Raw genomic sequence first — 20,596 nt, 5'->3', positions numbered from 1 at the left:
CAGAGAGAGAGAGAGTTATAGAGAGCAGGAAACAGAGAGGGAGAGAGTTATAGAGAGCAGGAAACAGAGAGAGGGAAACAGGAAACAGAGAGAGAGAGAGTTATAGAGAGCAGGAAACAGAGAGGGAGAGAGTTATAGAGAGCAGGAAACAGAGAGAGGGAAACAGGAAACAGAGAGAGAGAGAGTTATAGAGAGCAGGAAACAGAGAGAGGGAAACAGGAAACAGAGAGAGAGAGAGTTATAGAGAGCAGGAAACAGAGAGAGGGAAACAGGAAACAGAGAGAGAGAGAGTTATAGAGAGCAGGAAACAGAGAGGGAAACAGAAACAGAGAGAGGGAGAGAGTTATAGAGAGCAGGAAACAGAGAGCGGGAAACAGAAACAGAGAGAGGGAGTTATAGAGAGCAGGAAACAGAGAGGGAGAGAGTTATAGAGAGCAGGAAACAGAGAGAGGGAAACAGGAAACAGAGAGAGAGAGAGTTATAGAGAGCAGGACACAGAGAGAGGGAAACAGAAACAGAGAGAGTTATAGAGAGCAGGAAACAGAGAGCGGGAAACAGAAACAGAGAGGGAGTTATAGAGAGCAGGAAACAGAGAGGGAGAGAGGGAGACATGGAGAGAGAAAGAGTCTGAAAACAGACAGGATGGGACTCCCAATATTGACTAGACCCTTCCAACCATTCAAACTTCATGTCTCTACCTTCTTGTAATCGTTGGTCTCAGAGCCTCCTCTGTCGATACAGTCATTACATGACACGTCAGACCTGGGTAAAGCACAGGTCAGAGATATTATAACGGCAGTCAGGAAACAGGTCAGAGATATTATAACGACAGTCAGGAAACAGGTCAGAGATATTTTAACGGCAGTCAGGAAACAGGACCGAGATATTATAACGACAGTCAGGAAACAGAACAGAGATATTATAATGACAGTCAGGAAACAGGTCAGATATATTATAACGACAGTCAGGAAACAGAACAGAGATATTATAATGACAGTCAGGAAACAGGTCAGATATATTATAACGACAGTCAGGAAACAGGTCAGAGATATTATAATTACTCACTACTATGACAGTCAGGAAACAGGACAGAGATTATAATGGCAGTCAGGAAACAGGTCAGAGATATTATAATTACTCCTCAGATATTACTCACTACTATGACAGTCAGGAAACAAGACAGATATATTATAATGACTCCTCAGATATTACTCACTACTATGACAGTCAGGAAACAGGACAGAGACATTATAATGACTCACTACTATGACAGTCAGGAAACAGGACAAAGACATTATAATGACTCACTACTATGACAGTCAGGAAACAGGACAGAGACATTATAATGACTCACTACTATGACAGTCAGGAAACAGGACAGAGACATTATAATGACTCACTACTATGACAGTCAGGAAACAGGACAAAGACATTATAATGACTCACTACTATGACAGTCAGGAAACAGGACAAAGACATTATAATGACTCACTACTATGACAGTCAGGAAACAGGACAGAGACATTATAATGACTCACTACTATGACAGTCAGGAAACAGGACAAAGACATTATAATGACTCACTACTATGACAGTCAGGAAACAGGACAGAGACATTATAATGACTCACTACTATGACAGTCAGGAAACAGGACAAAGACATTATAATGACTCACTACTATGACAAATACATTATAATGACTCACTACTATGACAGTCAGGAAACAGGACAGAGACATTATAATGACTCACTACTATGACAGTCAGGAAACAGGACAAAGACATTATAATGACTCACTACTATGACAGTCAGGAAACAGGACAGAGACATTATAATGACTCCTCAGATATTACTCACTACTATGACAGTCAGGAAACAAGACAAAGACATTATAATGACTCACTACTATGACAGTCAGGAAACAGGACAGACATTATAATGACTCCTCAGATATTACTCACTACTATGACAGTCAGGAAACAAGACAAAGACATTATAATGACTCACTACTATGACAGTCAGGAAACAAGACAAAGACATTATAATGACTCACTACTATGACAGTCAGGAAACAGGACAGAGACATTATGACTCCTCAGATATTACTCACTACTATGACAGTCAGGAAACAGGTCAGATATATTATAACGACAGTCAGGAAACAGAACAGAGATATTATAATGACAGTCAGGAAACAGGTCAGATATATTATAACGACAGTCAGGAAACAGGTCAGAGATATTATAATTACTCACTACTATGACAGTCAGGAAACAGGACAGAGATTATAATGGCAGTCAGGAAACAGGTCAGAGATATTATAATTACTCCTCAGATATTACTCACTACTATGACAGTCAGGAAACAAGACAGATATATTATAATGACTCCTCAGATATTACTCACTACTATGACAGTCAGGAAACAGGACAGAGACATTATAATGACTCACTACTATGACAGTCAGGAAACAGGACAAAGACATTATAATGACTCACTACTATGACAGTCAGGAAACAGGACAGAGACATTATAATGACTCACTACTATGACAGTCAGGAAACAGGACAGAGACATTATAATGACTCACTACTATGACAGTCAGGAAACAGGACAAAGACATTATAATGACTCACTACTATGACAGTCAGGAAACAGGACAAAGACATTATAATGACTCACTACTATGACAGTCAGGAAACAGGACAGAGACATTATAATGACTCACTACTATGACAGTCAGGAAACAGGACAAAGACATTATAATGACTCACTACTATGACAGTCAGGAAACAGGACAGAGACATTATAATGACTCACTACTATGACAGTCAGGAAACAGGACAAAGACATTATAATGACTCACTACTATGACAAATACATTATAATGACTCACTACTATGACAGTCAGGAAACAGGACAGAGACATTATAATGACTCACTACTATGACAGTCAGGAAACAGGACAAAGACATTATAATGACTCACTACTATGACAGTCAGGAAACAGGACAGAGACATTATAATGACTCCTCAGATATTACTCACTACTATGACAGTCAGGAAACAAGACAAAGACATTATAATGACTCACTACTATGACAGTCAGGAAACAGGACAGACATTATAATGACTCCTCAGATATTACTCACTACTATGACAGTCAGGAAACAAGACAAAGACATTATAATGACTCACTACTATGACAGTCAGGAAACAAGACAAAGACATTATAATGACTCACTACTATGACAGTCAGGAAACAGGACAGAGACATTATGACTCCTCAGATATTACTCACTACTATGACAGTCAGGAAACAGGACAAAGACATTATAATGACTCACTACTATGACAGTCAGGAAACAGGACAGAAATATTATTACGACAGTCAGGAAACAGGACAGAGATATTATAATGACTCACTACTATGACAGTCAGGAAACAGGACAGAGACATTATAATGACTCACTACTATGACAGTCAGGAAACAGGACAAAGACATTAGAATGACTCACTACTATGACAAAGACATTATAATGACTCACTACTATGACAGTCAGGAAACAGGACAAAGACATTATAATGACTCACTACTATGACAGTCAGGAAACAGGACAGAGACATTATAATGACTCACTACTATGACAGTCAGGAAACAGGACAAAGACATTAGAATGACTCACTACTATGACAAATACATTATAATGACTCACTACTATGACAGTCAGGAAACAGGACAGAGACATTATAATGACTCACTACTATGACAGTCAGGAAACAGGACAAAGACATTATAATGACTCACTACTATGACAGTCAGGAAACAGGACAAAGACATTATAATGACTCACTACTATGACAGTCAGGAAACAGGACAGACATTATAATGACTCCTCAGATATTACTCACTACTATGACAGTCAGGAAACAAGACAAAGACATTATAATGACTCACTACTATGACAGTCAGGAAACAAGACAAAGACATTATAATGACTCACTACTATGACAGTCAGGAAACAGGACAGACATTATAATGACTCCTCAGATATTACTCACTACTATGACAGTCAGGAAACAAGACAAAGACATTATAATGACTCACTACTATGACAGTCAGGAAACAGGACAGACATTATAATGACTCCTCAGATATTACTCACTACTATGACAGTCAGGAAACAAGACAAAGACATTATAATGACTCACTACTATGACAGTCAGGAAACAAGACAAAGACATTATAATGACTCACTACTATGACAGTCAGGAAACAAGACAAAGACATTATAATGACTCCTCAGATATTACTCACTACTATGACAGTCAGGAAACAGGACAAAGACATTATAATGACTCACTACTATGACAGTCAGGAAACAGGACAGAGATATTATAATGACAGTCAGGAAACAGGACAGAGATATTATAATGACAGTCAGGAAACAGGACAGTTCAAAGTGTAAAGGTCAGATCCATACCTGGTGCTGGAGTGCCCACTGCCTCCAAACCCCTCCTCTCCTCTGGGCTCGTTGTCATCACTCTACAGGACCACAGAGATCACTAGGTCAATACATTATGGATGTCAATGTCCTCATTACGACAGGTTATTACCAGGATATAAACCTAGTAACCTTATAACCACTCATTATGGATGTCAATGTCATCCTTACGACAGGTTATTACCAGGATATAAACCTAGAAACCACTCATTATGGATGTCAATGTCATCATTACGACAGGTTATTACTAGGATATAAACCTAGTAACCTTATAACCACTCATTATGGATGTCAATGTCATCCTTACGACAGGTTATTACCAGGATATAAGCCTAGAAACCACTCATTATGGATGTCAATGTCATCATTACGACAGGTTATTACTAGGATATAAACCTAGTAACCTTATAACCACTCATTATGGATGTCAATGTCATCCTTACGACAGGTTATTACCAGGATATAAACCTAGAAACCACTCATTATGGATGTCAATGTCATCATTACGACAGGTTATTACTAGGATATAAACCTAGTAACCTTATAACCACTCATTATGGATGTCAATGTCATCCTTACGACAGGTTATTACTAGGATATAAACCTAGTAACCTTATAAATCAGTGCACTAATCAGTGCAGATGGAACCGGCCAGCTAGTTGTTTAGACCAATCAGTGCAGATGGAACCGGCCAGCTAGTTGTTTAGACCAATCAGTGCAGATGGAACAGGCCAGCTAGTTGTTTAGACCAATCAGTGCAGATGGAGCAGGCCAGCTAGTTGTTTAGACCAATCAGTGCAGATGGAACAGGCCAGCTAGTTGTTTAGACCAATCAGTGCAGATGGAGAAGGCCAGCTAGTTGTTTAGACCAATCAGTGCAGATGGAACAGGCCAGCTAGTTGTTTAGACCAATCAGTGCAGATGGAGAAGGCCAGCTAGTTGTTTAGACCAATCAGTGCAGATGGAGCAGGCCAGCTAGTTGTTTAGACCAATCAGTGCAGATGGAACCGGCCAGCTAGTTGTTTAGACCAATCAGTGCAGATGGAACAGGCCAGCTAGTTGTTTAGACCAATCAGTGCAGATGGAGCAGGCCAGCTAGTTGTTTAGACCAATCAGTGCAGATGGAACAGGCCAGCTAGTTGTTTAGACCAATCAGTGCAGATGGAGAAGGCCAGCTAGTTGTTTAGACCAATCAGTGCAGATGGAGAAGGCCAGCTAGTTGTTTAGACCAATCAGTGCAGATGGAACAGGCCAGCTAGTTGTTTAGACCAATCAGTGCAGATGGAACAGGCCAGCTAGTTGTTTAGACCAATCAGTGCAGATGGAGCAGGCCAGCTAGTTGTTTAGACCAATCAGTGCAGATGGAGCAGGCCAGCTAGTTGTTTAGACCAATCAGTGCAGATGGAACCGGCCAGCTAGTTGTTTAGACCAATCAGTGCAGATGGAGCAGGCCAGCTAGTTGTTTAGACCAATCAGTGCAGATGGAGAAGGCCAGCTAGTTGTTTAGACCAATCAGTGCAGATGGAGAAGGCCAGCTAGTTGTTTAGACCAATCAGTGCAGATGGAGCAGGCCAGCTAGTTGTTTAGACCAATCAGTGCAGATGGAGAAGGCCAGCTAGTTGTTTAGACCAATCAGTGCAGATGGAGAAGGCCAGCTAGTTGTTTAGACCAATCAGTGCAGATGGAGAAGGCCAGCTAGTTGTTTAGACCAATCAGTGCAGATGGAGAAGGCCAGCTAGTTGTTTAGACCAATCAGTGCAGATGGAGAAGGCCAGCTAGTTGTTTAGACCAATCAGTGCAGATGGAACAGGCCAGCTAGTTGTTTAGACCAATCAGTGCAGATGGAGAAGGCCAGCTAGTTGTTTAGACCAATCAGTGCAAATGGAGCAGGCCAGCTAGTTGTTTAGACCAATCAGTGCAGATGGAGAAGGCCAGCTAGTTGTTTAGACCAATCAGTGCAGATGGAGAAGGCCAGCTAGTTGTTTAGACCAATCAGTGCAGATGGAGCAGGCCAGCTAGTTGTTTAGACCAATCAGTGCAGATGGAGAAGGCCAGCTAGTTGTTTAGACCAATCAGTGCAGATGGAGAAGGCCAGCTAGTTGTTTAGACCAATCAGTGCAGATGGAGCAGGCCAGCTAGTTGTTTAGACCAATCAGTGCAGATGGAGAAGGCCAGCTAGTTGTTTAGACCAATCAGTGCAGATGGAGAAGGCCAGCTAGTTGTTTAGACCAATCAGTGCAGATGGAGCAGGCCAGCTAGTTGTTTAGACCAATCAGTGCAGATGGAGCAGGCCAGCTAGTTGTTTAGACCAATCAGTGCAGATGGAGCAGGCCAGCTAGTTGTTTAGACCAATCAGTGCAGATGGAGCAGGCCAGCTAGTTGTTTAGACCAATCAGTGCAGATGGAGCAGGCCAGCTAGTTGTTTAGACCAATCAGTGCAGATGGAGCAGGCCAGCTAGTTGTTTAGACCAATCAGTGCAGATGGAGCAGGCCAGCTAGTTGTTTAGACCAATCAGTGCAGATGGAGCAGGCCAGCTAGTTGTTTAGACCAATCAGTGCAGATGGAGCAGGCCAGCTAGTTGTTTAGACCAATCAGTGCAGATGGAGCAGGCCAGCTAGTTGTTTAGACCAATCAGTGCAGATGGAGCAGGCCAGCTAGTTGTTTAGACCAATCAGTGCAGATGGAGCAGGCCAGCTAGTTGTTTAGACCAATCAGTGCAGATGGAGCAGGCCAGCTAGTTGTTTAGACCAATCAGTGCAGATGGAGCAGGCCAGCTAGTTGTTTAGACCAATCAGTGTAGATGGAGCAGGCCAGCTAGTTGTTTAGACCAATCAGTGCAGATGGAGCAGGCCAGCTAGTTGTTTAGACCAATCAGTGTAGATGGAGCAGGCCAGCTAGTTGTTTAGACCAATCAGTGCAGATGGAGCAGGCCAGCTAGTTGTTTAGACCAATCAGTGCAGATGGAGCAGGCCAGCTAGTTGTTTAGACCAATCAGTGCAGATGGAGCAGGCCAGCTAGTTGTTTAGACCAATCAGTGCAGATGGAGCAGGCCAGCTAGTTGTTTAGACCAATCAGTGCAGATGGAGCAGGCCAGCTAGTTGTTTAGACCAATCAGTGCAGATGGAGCAGGCCAGCTAGTTGTTTAGACCAATCAGTGCAGATGGAGCAGGCCAGCTAGTTGTTTAGACCAATCAGTGCAGATGGAGCAGGCCAGCTAGTTGTTTAGACCAATCAGTGCAGATGGAGCAGGCCAGCTAGTTGTTTAGACCAATCAGTGCAGATGGAGCAGGCCAGCTAGTTGTTTAGACCAATCAGTGCAGATGGAGCAGGCCAGCTAGTTGTTTAGACCAATCAGTACAGATGGAGCAGGCCAGCTAGTTGTTTAGACCAATCAGTGCAGATGGAGCAGGCCAGCTAGTTGTTTAGACCAATCAGTGCAGATGGAGCAGGCCAGCTAGTTGTTTAGACCAATCAGTACAGATGGAGCAGGCCAGCTAGTTGTTTATACCAATCAGTGCAGATGGAGCCGGCCAGCTAGTTGTTTAGACCAATCAGTGCAGATGGAGCAGGCCAGCTAGTTGTTTAGACCAATCAGTGCAGATGGAGCAGGCCAGCTCGTTGTTTAGACCAATCAGTGCAGATGGAGCAGGCCAGCTAGTTGTTTAGACCAATCAGTGCAGATGGAGCAGGCCAGCTAGTTGTTTAGACCAATCAGTGCAGATGGAGCAGGCCAGCTAGTTGTTTAGACCAATCAGTGCAGATGGAACAGGCCAGCTAGTTGTTTAGATGATGGACAGGATGTAGCCTATGGAGCAAGACGCAACGGGTGAGGAGGCTTGTAGTGTAACTGTATAGCTTCCGTCCCTCTACCTGGGCTCGAACCAGGGACCCTCGCCCCTCCTCGTAGTATTAGTACTAGTTAATGCGTGATCACTAGGCCTATAGTATTAGTACTAGTTAATGCGTGATCACTAGGCCTATAGTATTAGTACTAGTTAATGCGTGATCACTAGGCCTATAGTATTAGTACTAGTTAATGCGTGATCACTAGGCCTATAGTATTAGTACTAGTTAATGCGTGATCACTAGGCCTATAGTATTAGTACTAGTTAATGCGTGATCACTAGTCCTATAGTATTAGTACTTGTTAATCTGAAAATCTCCCGATCTTCTGAATAATGCTTGTAACGTCAGTATGGTAGCCTGTTTCAGAGAGGGGAGGGGCTACAGTAGCCTGTTTCAGAGAGGGGAGGGGCTACAGTAGCCTGTTTCAGAGAGGGGAGGGGCTACAGTAGCCTGTTTCAGAGAGGGGAGGGGCTACAGTAGCCTGTTTCAGAGAGGGGAGGGGCTACAGTAGCCTGGTCTCAGGGGGGAGGTGCTACAGTAGCCTGGGATTAGGGGGGGGAGGGGCTACAGTAGCCTGTTTCAGAGGGGGGAGGGGCTACAGTAGCCTGGGATCAGGGGGGGAGGGGCTACAGTAGCATGTGATTCAGAGGGGGGAGTGGCTACAGTAGCATGTGATTCAGAGGGGGGAGGGGCTACAGTAGCCTGGGCTTCAGAGGGGGGGGGGGGCTACAGTAGCCTGGGCTTCAGAGGGGGGAGGGGCTACAGTAGCCTGGACTCAGAGGGGGGAGCAGCAGGTAGCCTAAACAAGCACAGACAATGGAACAAGTTTCTGAGTGACAGAGGGGGTGTTTTGCATAGACACGTTGTTGCAATTTTTGTGGCACAATTTTCCCCCCCAGAACTTAAAATAACATTATTAACAAGTTCCCATGCTTTTAAAATAACAGTTCTGTTCTGGAACAGTTTAGATCACTTTCGTTCCTGGTTCCGTTTCTGTTCCTTGAACATTTTAGTTTTTTCCCCTCCTGTTTTTGGTTCTGTTCCCTGAACCAGTTCCAACCCCTGGTTATAAAGCAATGCTATGACAGATTACAATGCACTCACCTCTCCAGCCCTCTGAGCTCTCCTCCTGGTCCTCCGTCTCTCCCTGGCGATACGGTCACTCTCACTTTCCCCTACACTAGTCTCCTGGCTGGAGGTTGAGGGGCGAGAGGTACCAGCCGGTTGAGTCAGCCCCAACAGGTCAGACTTCTGCAGGTTGGCGATACGGGACCTCCAGCTTACCTCCTGAAGACAATAATAAAACAATCATAACATAATACATAAACACAGATGCTATCACATCCAACATACAGGTGTAACAGTCACAACCAACACAACTCAGGACCGTCTAAACCACTGACCAAGAAAACCCCAGGGTAGGCAACTACATTCAGCCACGGGACGATATTTATCTGAGTGGATGACCACAAATAATCCCCACGAAGAGATTGTATTTGAAAATAACAATAATTTCATACCTGGATTACATTGAGACACGAGCACAACTCTTTTGTTCCTGGGAATACTTAAGGAACAGATTTCCTAAATTAAACTCAAGTTATTTTTGTATATATTTTTTTTAAACAACCTTGGGAGGCCAAGAAAAGCCATCCTCGGGACGGTTTTGGCCCCGGGGGCCGCTTGTTGCCTACCCCTGGCCGAGGGCGACAGTAGGTCCCGTGGTTGGTGACGTCACTTGCATGATGTTGTACACGCCTTCATAAGCCTTTGACATTACAATACATCAACACTGCTCTCACCCCCTCTTCTGCTCTCTTCTTATTGGCCGCCTCCTCCTCCTCCTCTTTCCTCGTCTTCTCTCTCCCTTCGTCCGTCTGGGCCGTCTTCATTGTCTTGTCAGCTTCCTGCAGGTCTGTGAGCGTCACGCCCTGATTGGACAACAGATAGAAGGTGCTGGTCATGTTACTTTCAAAATGTTAAATCAGTAACTTTTTGATTATTTAAAATGTTTAAATGTAACCTTTATTTAACTAGGCAAGTCAGTTAAGAACAAATTCTTATTTTCAATGACGGCCTACCGGAGAACAGTGGGTTAACTGCCTTGTTTAGCGGCAGAAGACAGATTTTTTTACCTTGTCAGCTCGGGGATTCGATCCAACGCTCTAACCACTAGGTTTCCACCAGTATCTTCACAAGGTCCTTTACTGTTGTTCTGGGATTGATTTGCACTTTTCGCACCAAAGTATGTTCATCTCTAGGAGACACAACACGTCTCCTTCCTGAGCGGTATGACGGCTGCGTGGTCCCATGGTGTTTATACTTGCGTACTATTGTTTGTACAGATGAACGTCGTACCTTCAGGCGTTTGGAAATTGCTCCCAAGGATGAACCAGACTTGTGGAGGTCTACAATGTTTTTTCTGAGGTCTTGGCTGATTTCTTTTGATTTTCCCATGATGTCAAGCAAAGAGGTACTGAGTTTGAAGGTAGTCCTTGAAATATATCCACAGGTACACCTCCAATTGACTCAAATTATGTCAATTAGCCTACCAGAAGCTTCTAAAGCCATGACACCATTTTCTGGAATTTTCCAAGCTGTTTAAAGGCACAGTCAACTTAGTGTATGTAAACTTCTGACCCACTGGAATTGTGATACAGTGAATTATAAGTGAAATAATCTCTGTAAACCAATTGTTGGAAAAATTACTTGTGTCATGCGCAAAGTAGATGTTCTAACCGACTTGCCAAAACTATAGTTTGTTAACAAGACATTTGTGGAGTGGTTGAAAAACGAGTTTTAATGACTCCAACCTAAGTGTATGTAAACTTCTGACTTCAACTGTATATCTCCCTCTCTAACTTTAAGCATCAGCTGTCAGAGCAGCTTACCGATCACTGTACCTGTACACAGCCGATCTGTAGATAGCCCATCCAACTACCTCATCCCCATCTTGTTATTTATCTTCTTGCTCTTTTTGCACCCCAGTATCTCTACTTGCACATCATCATCTGCACATCTATCACTCCAGTGTAAATTGTAATTATTTTATCATTATTATTTTTGCACTGCTTTGCTTTATCTTGGCCAGGTCACTGTTGTAAATGAGATCTTGTTCTCAACTGGCCTACCTGGTTAAATAAAGGTGAAATAAACCAAATAAAACTGTCTGGCGAGCCTTAAATGTAGTTAAATGTATATGTCTAGGCAGGTGGGCCTACCTGAGTGGATCGTCGTGACTGTCTGGCATGTCTGGAGCGAGCCTTCCTCTGAGCCTCCGCCTCCTCATCACGAACCGGGGTCAAGTAGGATCTGGACCGGGGAACACAGACATTACCCATAACATTACCCACACCTTTCAGACATCACACATCGGGATCAGATAGGAGCTGAGGGGAACACACAGAACACACATTTAACTGCATTCATCAAGAACAAATTCTTATTTACAATGACGCCCTTCCGGGGAACAGTGGGTTAACTGCCTTGTTCAGGAACAGAACAACAGATTTGTAACTTGTCAGCTCGGGGATTCGATCTAGCAACCTTTCGGTTACTAGTCCAACGCTCTAACCACTAGGCTACCTGCCTCCCCATTTATACATCTATATTTATTTAGACAGTTAGACAGGTAAGTGGGTTTTATTTAGACAGAAAGGTAAGTGGGTTTTATTTAGACAGAAAGGTGTTTTATTTAGACAGAAAGGTGTTTTATTTAGACAGAAAGGTGTTTTATTTAGACAGAAAGGTGTTTTATTTAGACAGAAAGGTGTTTTATTTAGACAGAAAGGTGTTTTATTTAGACAGAAAGGTGTTTTATTTAGACAGAAAGGTGTTTTATTTAGACAGAACGGTGTTTTATTTAGACAGAAAGGTGTTTTATTTAGACAGAAAGGTGTTTTATTTAGACAGAAAGGTGTTTTATTTAGACAGAAAGGTAGGTGGGTTTTATTTAGACAGAAAGGTGTTTTATTTAGACAGAAAGGTGTTTTATTTAGACAGAAAGGTGTTTTATTTAGACAGAACGGAAGGCGGGTTTTATTTAGACAGAAAGGTAGGTGGGTTTTACTGAGACAGTTAGAAAGGTAAGTGGGAAACAGAAATGGACAGAATTGAAAACTTGCAGATCAGCGATTTGAACCCCATCACAGGTGACCGTGCAGAGTTGGCAGTCTACACTACTACACCAGACATTGGCACTGCAGATCACCTCAACTATATACCAATCACCAACTCAACTACAGCCAAACACTCCCAGCACGCCAGCGGTTAAAAGTGAACGTTCAAACATCCATTAAACAGACTGTCTCTCTGTAAACGCTGGAACATCGCTGTCGTCATGGCAAACAGACTCACTTGCGCCTCTGCTTTGTCTCCAAGTCACTGCCACCGCCGGTCGTCGTGGTGACGGAGTTGGAGGTGACAGAACCCTGCTCCTTCTTCTTCTCTGCCTGCTCCTGAGCCAGTCTGAGGGAGATAAAGGGCGTAGGGTTGCATAGCAGATACATTGTTTTGGTACCTTTTTAACAGACACTACAAAAATCTGGCCTCTCCCAGTCTCCACCCCTCTGCGTCTCCTTCCCTGTCCTCCACTCCTACTCCCCTGTCTTCGCCCCCCCCCTCCCCTGTCCTTGCCCGTCCTCCCCTCCCCGCATACTCCCCTGTCCTCGCCTCCTCCCCTGTCCTCTCCTCCTCCTCCCCTGTCCTCTCCTCCCCTCTCGTCCACTCCTACTCCCCTGTCCTCTCCTCCCCTGTCCTCCTCCTCCCCTCCCCTGTCCTCTCCTCCCCTGTCCTCCTCCTCTCCTGTCCTTGCCTGTCCTCTCCTCCCGTCCTCGCCTCCGCCCCATCTCCTCCATGGCCTCTCCTCGTCTCCTTCCCTTCATCAGCACCAATTGGAAAAGACTTGAGGTGTAATATACAGTTCCTTCAGGAAGTATTCACACTCTTAGACTTTTAACACATTTTGTTGTGTTACAGCTTGAATTTAATTTTTTTATTCAATTGTCATTTATTGTCTTCATAAGTAGAAGAAAAATGTAAAAAATAAATATACACTGCTCAAAAAAATAAAGGGAACACTTAAACAACACAATGTAACTCCAAGTCAATCACACTTCTGTGAAATCAAACTGTCCACTTAGGAAGCAACACTGACTGACAATAAATTTCACATGCTGTTGTGCAAATGGAATAGACAAAAGGTGGAAATTATAGGCAATTAGCAAGACAACCCCAATAAAGGAGTGGTTCTGCAGGTGGTGACCACAGACCACTTCTCAGTTCCTATGCTTCCTGGCTGAAGTTTTGGTCACTTTTGAATGCTGGCGGTGCTTTCACTCTAGTGGTAGCATGAGACGGAGTCTACAACCCACACAAGTGGCTCAGGTAGTGCAGCTCATCCAGGATGGCACATCAATGCGAGCTGTGGCAAGAAGGTTTCCTGTGTCTGTCAGCGTAGTGTCCAGAGCATGGAGGCGCTACCAGGAGACAGGCCAGTACATCAGGAAACGTGGAGGAGGCCGTAGGAGGGCAACAACCCAGCAGCAGGACCGCTACCTCCGCCTTTGTGCAAGGAGGAGCACTGCCAGAGCCCTGCAAAATGACCTCCAGCAGGCCACAAATGTGCATGTGTCTGCTCAAACGGTCAGAAACAGACTCCATGAGGGTGGTATGAGGGCCCGACGTCCACAGGTGGGGGTTGTGCTTACAGCCCAACACCGTGCAGGACGTTTGGCATTTGCCAGAGAACACCAAGATTGGCAAATTCGCCACTGGCACCCTGTGCTCTTCACAGATGAAAGCAGGTTCACACTGAGCACGTGACAGACGTGACAGAGTCTGGAGACGCCGTGGAGAACTTTCTGCTGCCTGCAACATCCTCCAGCATGATCGGTTTGGCGGTGGGTCAGTCATGGTGTGGGGTGGCATTTCTTTGGGGGCCGCACAGCCCTCCATGTGCTCGCCAGAGGTAGCCTGACTTCAATGCCATACAACTCTCCTTCCGCAGCCTCCAACTGCTCTTAAACGCTAGTAAAACTAAATGCATGCTTTTCAACCGATCGCTGTCCGCACCCGCCCGCCCGTCCAGCATCACTACTCTGGACAGTTCTGACGTAGAATGCGTGGAAAACTACAAATACCTACAGTTGAAGTCGGAAGTTTACATACACTTAGGTTGGAATCATTAAAACTCGTTTTCAACATCTCCACAAATTTCTTGTTAACAAACTATAGTTTTGGCAAGTCGGTTAGGACATCTACTTTGTGCATGACACAAGTCATTTTTCCAACAATTGTTAACAGACAGATTATTTCACTTATAATTCACTGTATCACAATTCCAGTGGGTCAGAAGTTTACATACACTAAGTTGACTGTGCCTTTAAACAGCTTGGAAAATTCCAGAAAATTATGTCACGGCTTTAGAAGATTCTGATAGGCTAATTGACATAAATTGAGTCAATTGTAGGTGTACCTGTGGATGTATTTCAAGGCCTACCTTCAAACTCAGTACCTCTTTGCTTGACATCATGGGAAAATCAAAAGAAATCAGCCAAGACCTCAGAAAAAAAATTGTAGACCTCCACAAGTTTGGTTCATCCTTGGGAGCAATTTCCAAACGCCTGAAGGTACAACGGTCATCTGTACAAACAATAGTACGCAAGTATAAACACCATGGGACCACACAGCCGTCATACCGCTCAGGAAGGAGACGCGTTCTGTCTCCTAGAGATTAGTGTACTTTAGTGTGAAAAGTGAAAATCAATCCCAGAACAACAGCAAAGGACCTTGTGAAGATGCTGGAGGAAACAGGTACAAAAGTATCTATATCCACAGTAAAACGAGTCCTATATCGACATAATCTGAAAGGCCGCTCAGCAAGGAAGAAGCCACTGCTCCAAAACCGCCATAAAAAAGTCAGACTACAGTTTGCAACTGCACATGGGGACAAAGATTGTACTTTTTTGAGAAATGACCTCTGGTCTGATGAAACAAAAACAGAACTGTTTGGCCATAATGACCATCGTTATGTTTGGAGGAAAAAGGAGGAGGCTTGCAAGCCGAAGAACAGCATCCCAACCCGTGAAGCACGGGGGTGGCAGCATCATGTTGTGGGGGTGCTTTGCTACAGGAGGGTCTGGTGCACTTCACAAAATAGATGGCATCATGAGGATGGAAAATTATGTGGATATATTGAAGCAACATATCAAGACATCAGTCAGGAAGTTAAAGCTTCATCGCAATGGGTCTTCCAAATGGACAATGATCCCAAGCATACTTCCAAAGTTGTGGCAAAATGGCTTAAGAACAACAAAGTCAAGGTATTGGAGTGGCCATCACAAAGCCCTGAACTCAATCCTATAGAAAATGTGTGGGCAGAACTGAAAAAGCGTGTGCGAGCAAGGAGGCTTACAAACCTGACTCAGTTACACCAGCTCTGTCAGGAGGAATGGGCCAAAATGCACCCAACTTATTGTGGGAAGCTTGTGGAAGGCTACCCAAAACATTTGACCCAAGTTAAAGGCAATGCTACCAATTACTAATTGAGTGTATGTAAACTTCTGACCCACTGGGAATGTGATGAAAGAAATAAAACCTGAAATAATTCATTCTCTCTACTATTATTCTGACATTTCACATTCTTAAAATAAAGTGGTGATCCTAACTGACCTAAGAGAGGGAATTTTTACAAGGATTAAATGTCAGGAATTGTGAAAAACTGAGTTTAAATGTACTTGGCTAAGGTGTATGTAAACTTCAGACTTCAGTGTCTGGCTAGACTGTAAACTCTCCTTCCAGACTCATATGAAACATCTCCAATCCAAAATTAACTCAAGAATCAGCTTTCTATTTCTCATCAAAGCCTCCTTCACTCACGCTGCCAAACATACCCTCTTAAAACTTACCATCCTACCGATCCTCGACTTCGGCGATGTCATTTACAAAATAGCCTCCAACACTCTACTCAACAAACTGGATGCAGTCTATCACAGTGCCATCCGTTTTGTCACTAAAGCCCCATATACTACCCACCACTGTGACCTGTACGCTCTCGTTAGCTGGTCCTCGCTTCATATTCGTCGCCAAACCCACTGGCTCCAGGTCATCTATAAGTCTTTGCAAGGTAAAGCTCCGCCTTATCTCAGCTCACTGGTCACCATAGCAGCACCCACCCGTAGCACGCGCTCCAGCAGGTATATTTCACTGGTCATCCCCAAAGCCAACACCTCCTTTCCTTCCAGTTCTCTGCTGCCAATGACTGGAACGAATTGCAAACATTTCTGAAGTTGGAGACTTATATCTCCCTCACTAACTTTAAGCATCAGCTGGCAGAGCAGCTTACCGATCGCCATGTTTTTATTTACTTTTTTGCACACCAGTATTTCTACTTGCATATCTATCACTCCAGTGTTAATTTGCTAAATTGTAAGTACTTCGCTACTATGGCCTATTTATTGCCTTACCACCCATATCTTACCTCATTTCCACACACTGTATATAGACTTTTATATTGTATTATTGACTGTATGTTTGGTTATTCCATGTGTAACTCTGTGTTGTTGTTTGTGTCGCACTGCTTTGCTTTATCTTGGCCAGGTCGCAGTTGTAAATCAGAACTTGTTCTCAACTAACCTACCTGGTTAAATAAAGGTGAAATAAAAAATGAAAGGTGAATTTGTTTACCAGTGTCTGTTGGAAAGCAGACTGAACCAGGTTTTCCTGTAGGATTTTGCCTGTGCTTAGCTCTATTCTGTGTATTTTTATCCTAAAAAAACTCCTTAGTCCTTGCTGATGACATGCATACCCATAACATGATGCAGCCACCACCATGCTTGAAAATGTGAAGAGTGGTACTCAGTAATGTGTTGTGTTGGATTTTCCCAAAACATAACGCTTTGTATTGAGGACAACAAATGCATGTATTTGCCTTTTTTTTTTCCCCCCAGTATTACTTTAGTGACTTATTGCAAAAAGGATGCATGTTTTGGAATATTTTTATTCTGTACAGTCTTCCTACTTTTCACACTGTCATTTATATTAGTATTGTTTATGTTCAGGCTGTAACATGTGGAAAAAGTAAAGGGGTCTGAATACTTTCTGTACATGATGGGAGCTGATCATCAGGCTTAGCGTTCACCTGGTCAGTTCTCTCAGATCAACGAAAGACGTGACAAAAGAGCCAATCACCCACCTCTGGGCCACTAGGATGTTGAGACGACTGAGTCCAGCAGAGAAGCTACTTCCAGTTCCTGTTGTAGAGGTCACTGTGGGGTCATCCAGCCTGCGTCCATAGGATGAGCTGGGAATACAACCAGACTTATTGACAATAATAAATACAGCATCTTCCCTATAGCAGTGGTTCCCAAACTAGGGGTCGCCACTGCTATGAAAATGGGGTCGCGGGAGAATTTCCCCAAATATATATAAACACTAGAAAACATGTTATAATATCTTCTTTGTATCTCAAAATAATGTTAATGTGGTTTACTTAAAACATCTAAAATGATTCAAATCTAAAAGATTAAATTTAACGGCCGACTGTTGTACTTGAATCATTCCCCTGGTGAATCACTAGCTACACTATGAAACTACACACCATTGAATCATTCCCCTGGTGAATCACTAGCTACACTATTGAATCATTCCCCTGGTGAATCACTAGCTACACTATGAAACTACACACTATTGAATCATTCCCATGTTGAATCACTAGCTACACTATTGAATCATTCCCCTGGTGAATCACTAGCTACACTATGAAACTACACACCATTGAATCATTCCCCTGGTGAATCACTAGCTACACTATTGAATCATTCCCCTGGTGAATCACTAGCTACACTATTGAATCATTCCCCTGGTGAATCACTAGCTACACTATGAAACCACACACTATTGAATCATTCCCCTGGTGAATCACTAGCTACACTATTGAATCATTCCCCTGGTGAATCACTAGCTACACTATGAAACCACACACTATTGAATCATTCCCATGTTGAATCACTAGCTACACTATGAAACTACACACTATTGAATCATTCCCATGTTGAATCACTAGCTACACTATGAAACCACACACTATGTCCTGGTGTATCCTGGCTATGTCCTGGTGTATCCTGGCTATGTCCTGGTGTGTCCTGGCTATGTCCTGGTGTGTCCTGGCTATGTCCTGGCTATGTCCTGGCTATGTCCTGGTCCTGTGTCCTGGCTATGTCCTGGTGTGTCCTGGCTATGTCCTGGTGTGTCCTGGCTATGTCCTGGCTATGTCCTGGTGTGTCCTGGCTATGTCCTGGTGTATCCTGGCTATGTCCTGGCTATGTCCTGGTGCTCCTGGCTATGTTCCTGGTGTATCCTGGCTATGTCCTGGTGTGTCCTGGTGTATCCTGGCTATGTCCTGGTGCTCCTGGCTATGTCCTGGCTATGTCCCTGGTGTATCCTGGCTATGTCCCTGGTGTGTCCTGGCTATGTCCTGGTGTGTCCTGGCTATGTCCTGGTGTGTCCTGGCTATGTCCTGGTGTGTCCTGGCTATGTCCTGGCTGTGTCCTGGCTATGTCCTGGCTATGTCCTGGTGTGTCCTGGCTATGTCCTGGCTATGTCCTGGCGTGTCCTGGCTATGTCCTGGTGTTTCCTGGCTATGTCCTGGTGTGTCCTGGCTATGTCCTGGTGTGTCCTGGCTATGTCCTGGCTATGTCCTGGTGTCCTTGGTGACCTGCTATTGCTGTAACATACATGTCTGTTTCCTGCTTTGCCACCGTCCCTGTTAGGTTCTGGTTTCCCTTCCTGCAGGAGGTTGGTACAGAATACCTTGGTCTCTGCCTGGATTTACTATCATCATAACACGATGCATGTTCTGGTAGTGAGAGAGCAGAGTCTACCGGCCAAGACTAACGTACTGCATGTATTTAAATCTTTTCTAATAAATGGTTAAACCAACCAAGTGGCGTTTCGTGTCTGAACCTGGTTAAAAAAAGGCTGAATGAACATAAAATAATATTCATGGGGACATCCAGCAATAATACTGAACATACAAACACCACAGAATGTGAAATTCACACTTCAACATGAAGCCCCAAGAGTGGGCAGACACACTCAGCCAAGGCTGTAGGACATACCTGAGAGGCAAGGAGGGGGTGGAGCTACTGAGATCACATCCTGTGCTATTGAGGCGGCGGGTGTAAGAGGAGCTACGACTCAGCCAGCTGAGAGAGAGGGAGAGAGGAGGGGGGGGTTGTAAGAGAGCTACGACTCAGCCAGCTGAGAGAGAGGGAGAGAGGAGGGGGGGGGGGTGTAAGAGGAGCTACGACTCAGCCAGCTGAGAGAGAGGGAGAGAGGAGGGGGGGTGTAAGAGAGCTACGACTCAGCCAGCTGAGAGAGAGGGAGAGAGGAGGGGGGGGGTGTAAGAGAGCTACGACTCAGCCAGCTGAGAGAGAGGGAGAGAGGAGGGGGGGGGGGGTGTAAGAGAGCTACGACTCAGCCAGCTGAGAGAGAGGGAGAGAGGAGAGGGGGGGGGGTGTAAGAGAGCTACGACTCAGCCAGCTGAGAGAGAGGGAGAGAGGAGGGGGGGGGTGTAAGAGAGCTACGACTCAGCCAGCTGAGAGAGAGGAAGAGAGGAGGGGAGGGGGGGGGGTGTAAGAGGAGCTACGACTCAGCCAGCTGAGAGAGAGGGAGAGAGGAGGGGGGGGGTGTAAGAGAGCTACGACTCAGCCAGCTGAGAGAGAGGGAGAGAGGAGGGGGGGGGGGGGTGTAAGTGAGCTACGACTCAGCCAGCTGAGAGAGAGGGAGAGAGGAGAGGGGGGGGTGTAAGAGAGCTACGACTCAGCCAGCTGAGAGAGAGGGAGAGAGGAGGGGGGGGGTGTAAGAGAGCTACGACTCAGCCAGCTGAGAGGGAGGGAGAGAGGAGGGGAGGGGGGGGGGTGTAAGAGGAGCTACGACTCAGCCAGCTGAGAGAGAGGGAGAGAGGAGAGGGGGGGGGGGGTGTAAGAGAGCTACGACTCAGCCAGCTGAGAGAGAGGGAGAGAGGAGAGGGGGGGTGTAAGAGAGCTACGACTCAGCCAGCTGAGAGAGAGGGAGAGAGGAGGGGGGGGGGTGTAAGAGAGCTACGACTCAGCCAGCTGAGAGAGAGGGAGAGAGGAGAGGGGGGGTGTAAGAGAGCTACGACTCAGCCAGCTGAGAGAGAGGGAGAGAGGAAGGGGGGGGGGGTGTAAGAGAGCTACGACTCAGCCAGCTGAGAGAGAGGGA

General features: G+C 44.8%; 1 protein-coding gene across 2 annotated transcripts in view; it reads right to left on the bottom strand.

The window, feature by feature from the left end:
* The window catches only part of LOC139584154 (protein phosphatase 1 regulatory subunit 12A-like), a 78,208-nt gene that overhangs the window by 10,493 nt on the left and 47,119 nt on the right, over positions 1-20,596 (bottom strand). For both annotated transcript variants that reach the window (XM_071415675.1, XM_071415676.1), the window contains 8 exons: positions 19,471-19,557; positions 17,547-17,654; positions 12,710-12,820; positions 11,575-11,665; positions 10,156-10,284; positions 9,458-9,640; positions 4,486-4,547; positions 699-762 (listed from right to left, as the gene is read on the bottom strand). In XM_071415675.1, coding sequence (XP_071271776.1) covers positions 699-762; positions 4,486-4,547; positions 9,458-9,640; positions 10,156-10,284; positions 11,575-11,665; positions 12,710-12,820; positions 17,547-17,654; positions 19,471-19,557 — 835 coding nt within the window. The remainder of the gene's footprint in view (positions 1-698; positions 763-4,485; positions 4,548-9,457; positions 9,641-10,155; positions 10,285-11,574; positions 11,666-12,709; positions 12,821-17,546; positions 17,655-19,470; positions 19,558-20,596) is intronic.

This window comes from Salvelinus alpinus, chromosome 9 (assembly GCF_045679555.1).
Source record: "Salvelinus alpinus chromosome 9, SLU_Salpinus.1, whole genome shotgun sequence".
NCBI lineage: Eukaryota > Metazoa > Chordata > Actinopteri > Salmoniformes > Salmonidae > Salvelinus > Salvelinus alpinus.
Note: the sequence above shows the minus strand (reverse complement) of the source record. Positions and strands in the feature narration are given on the sequence as shown.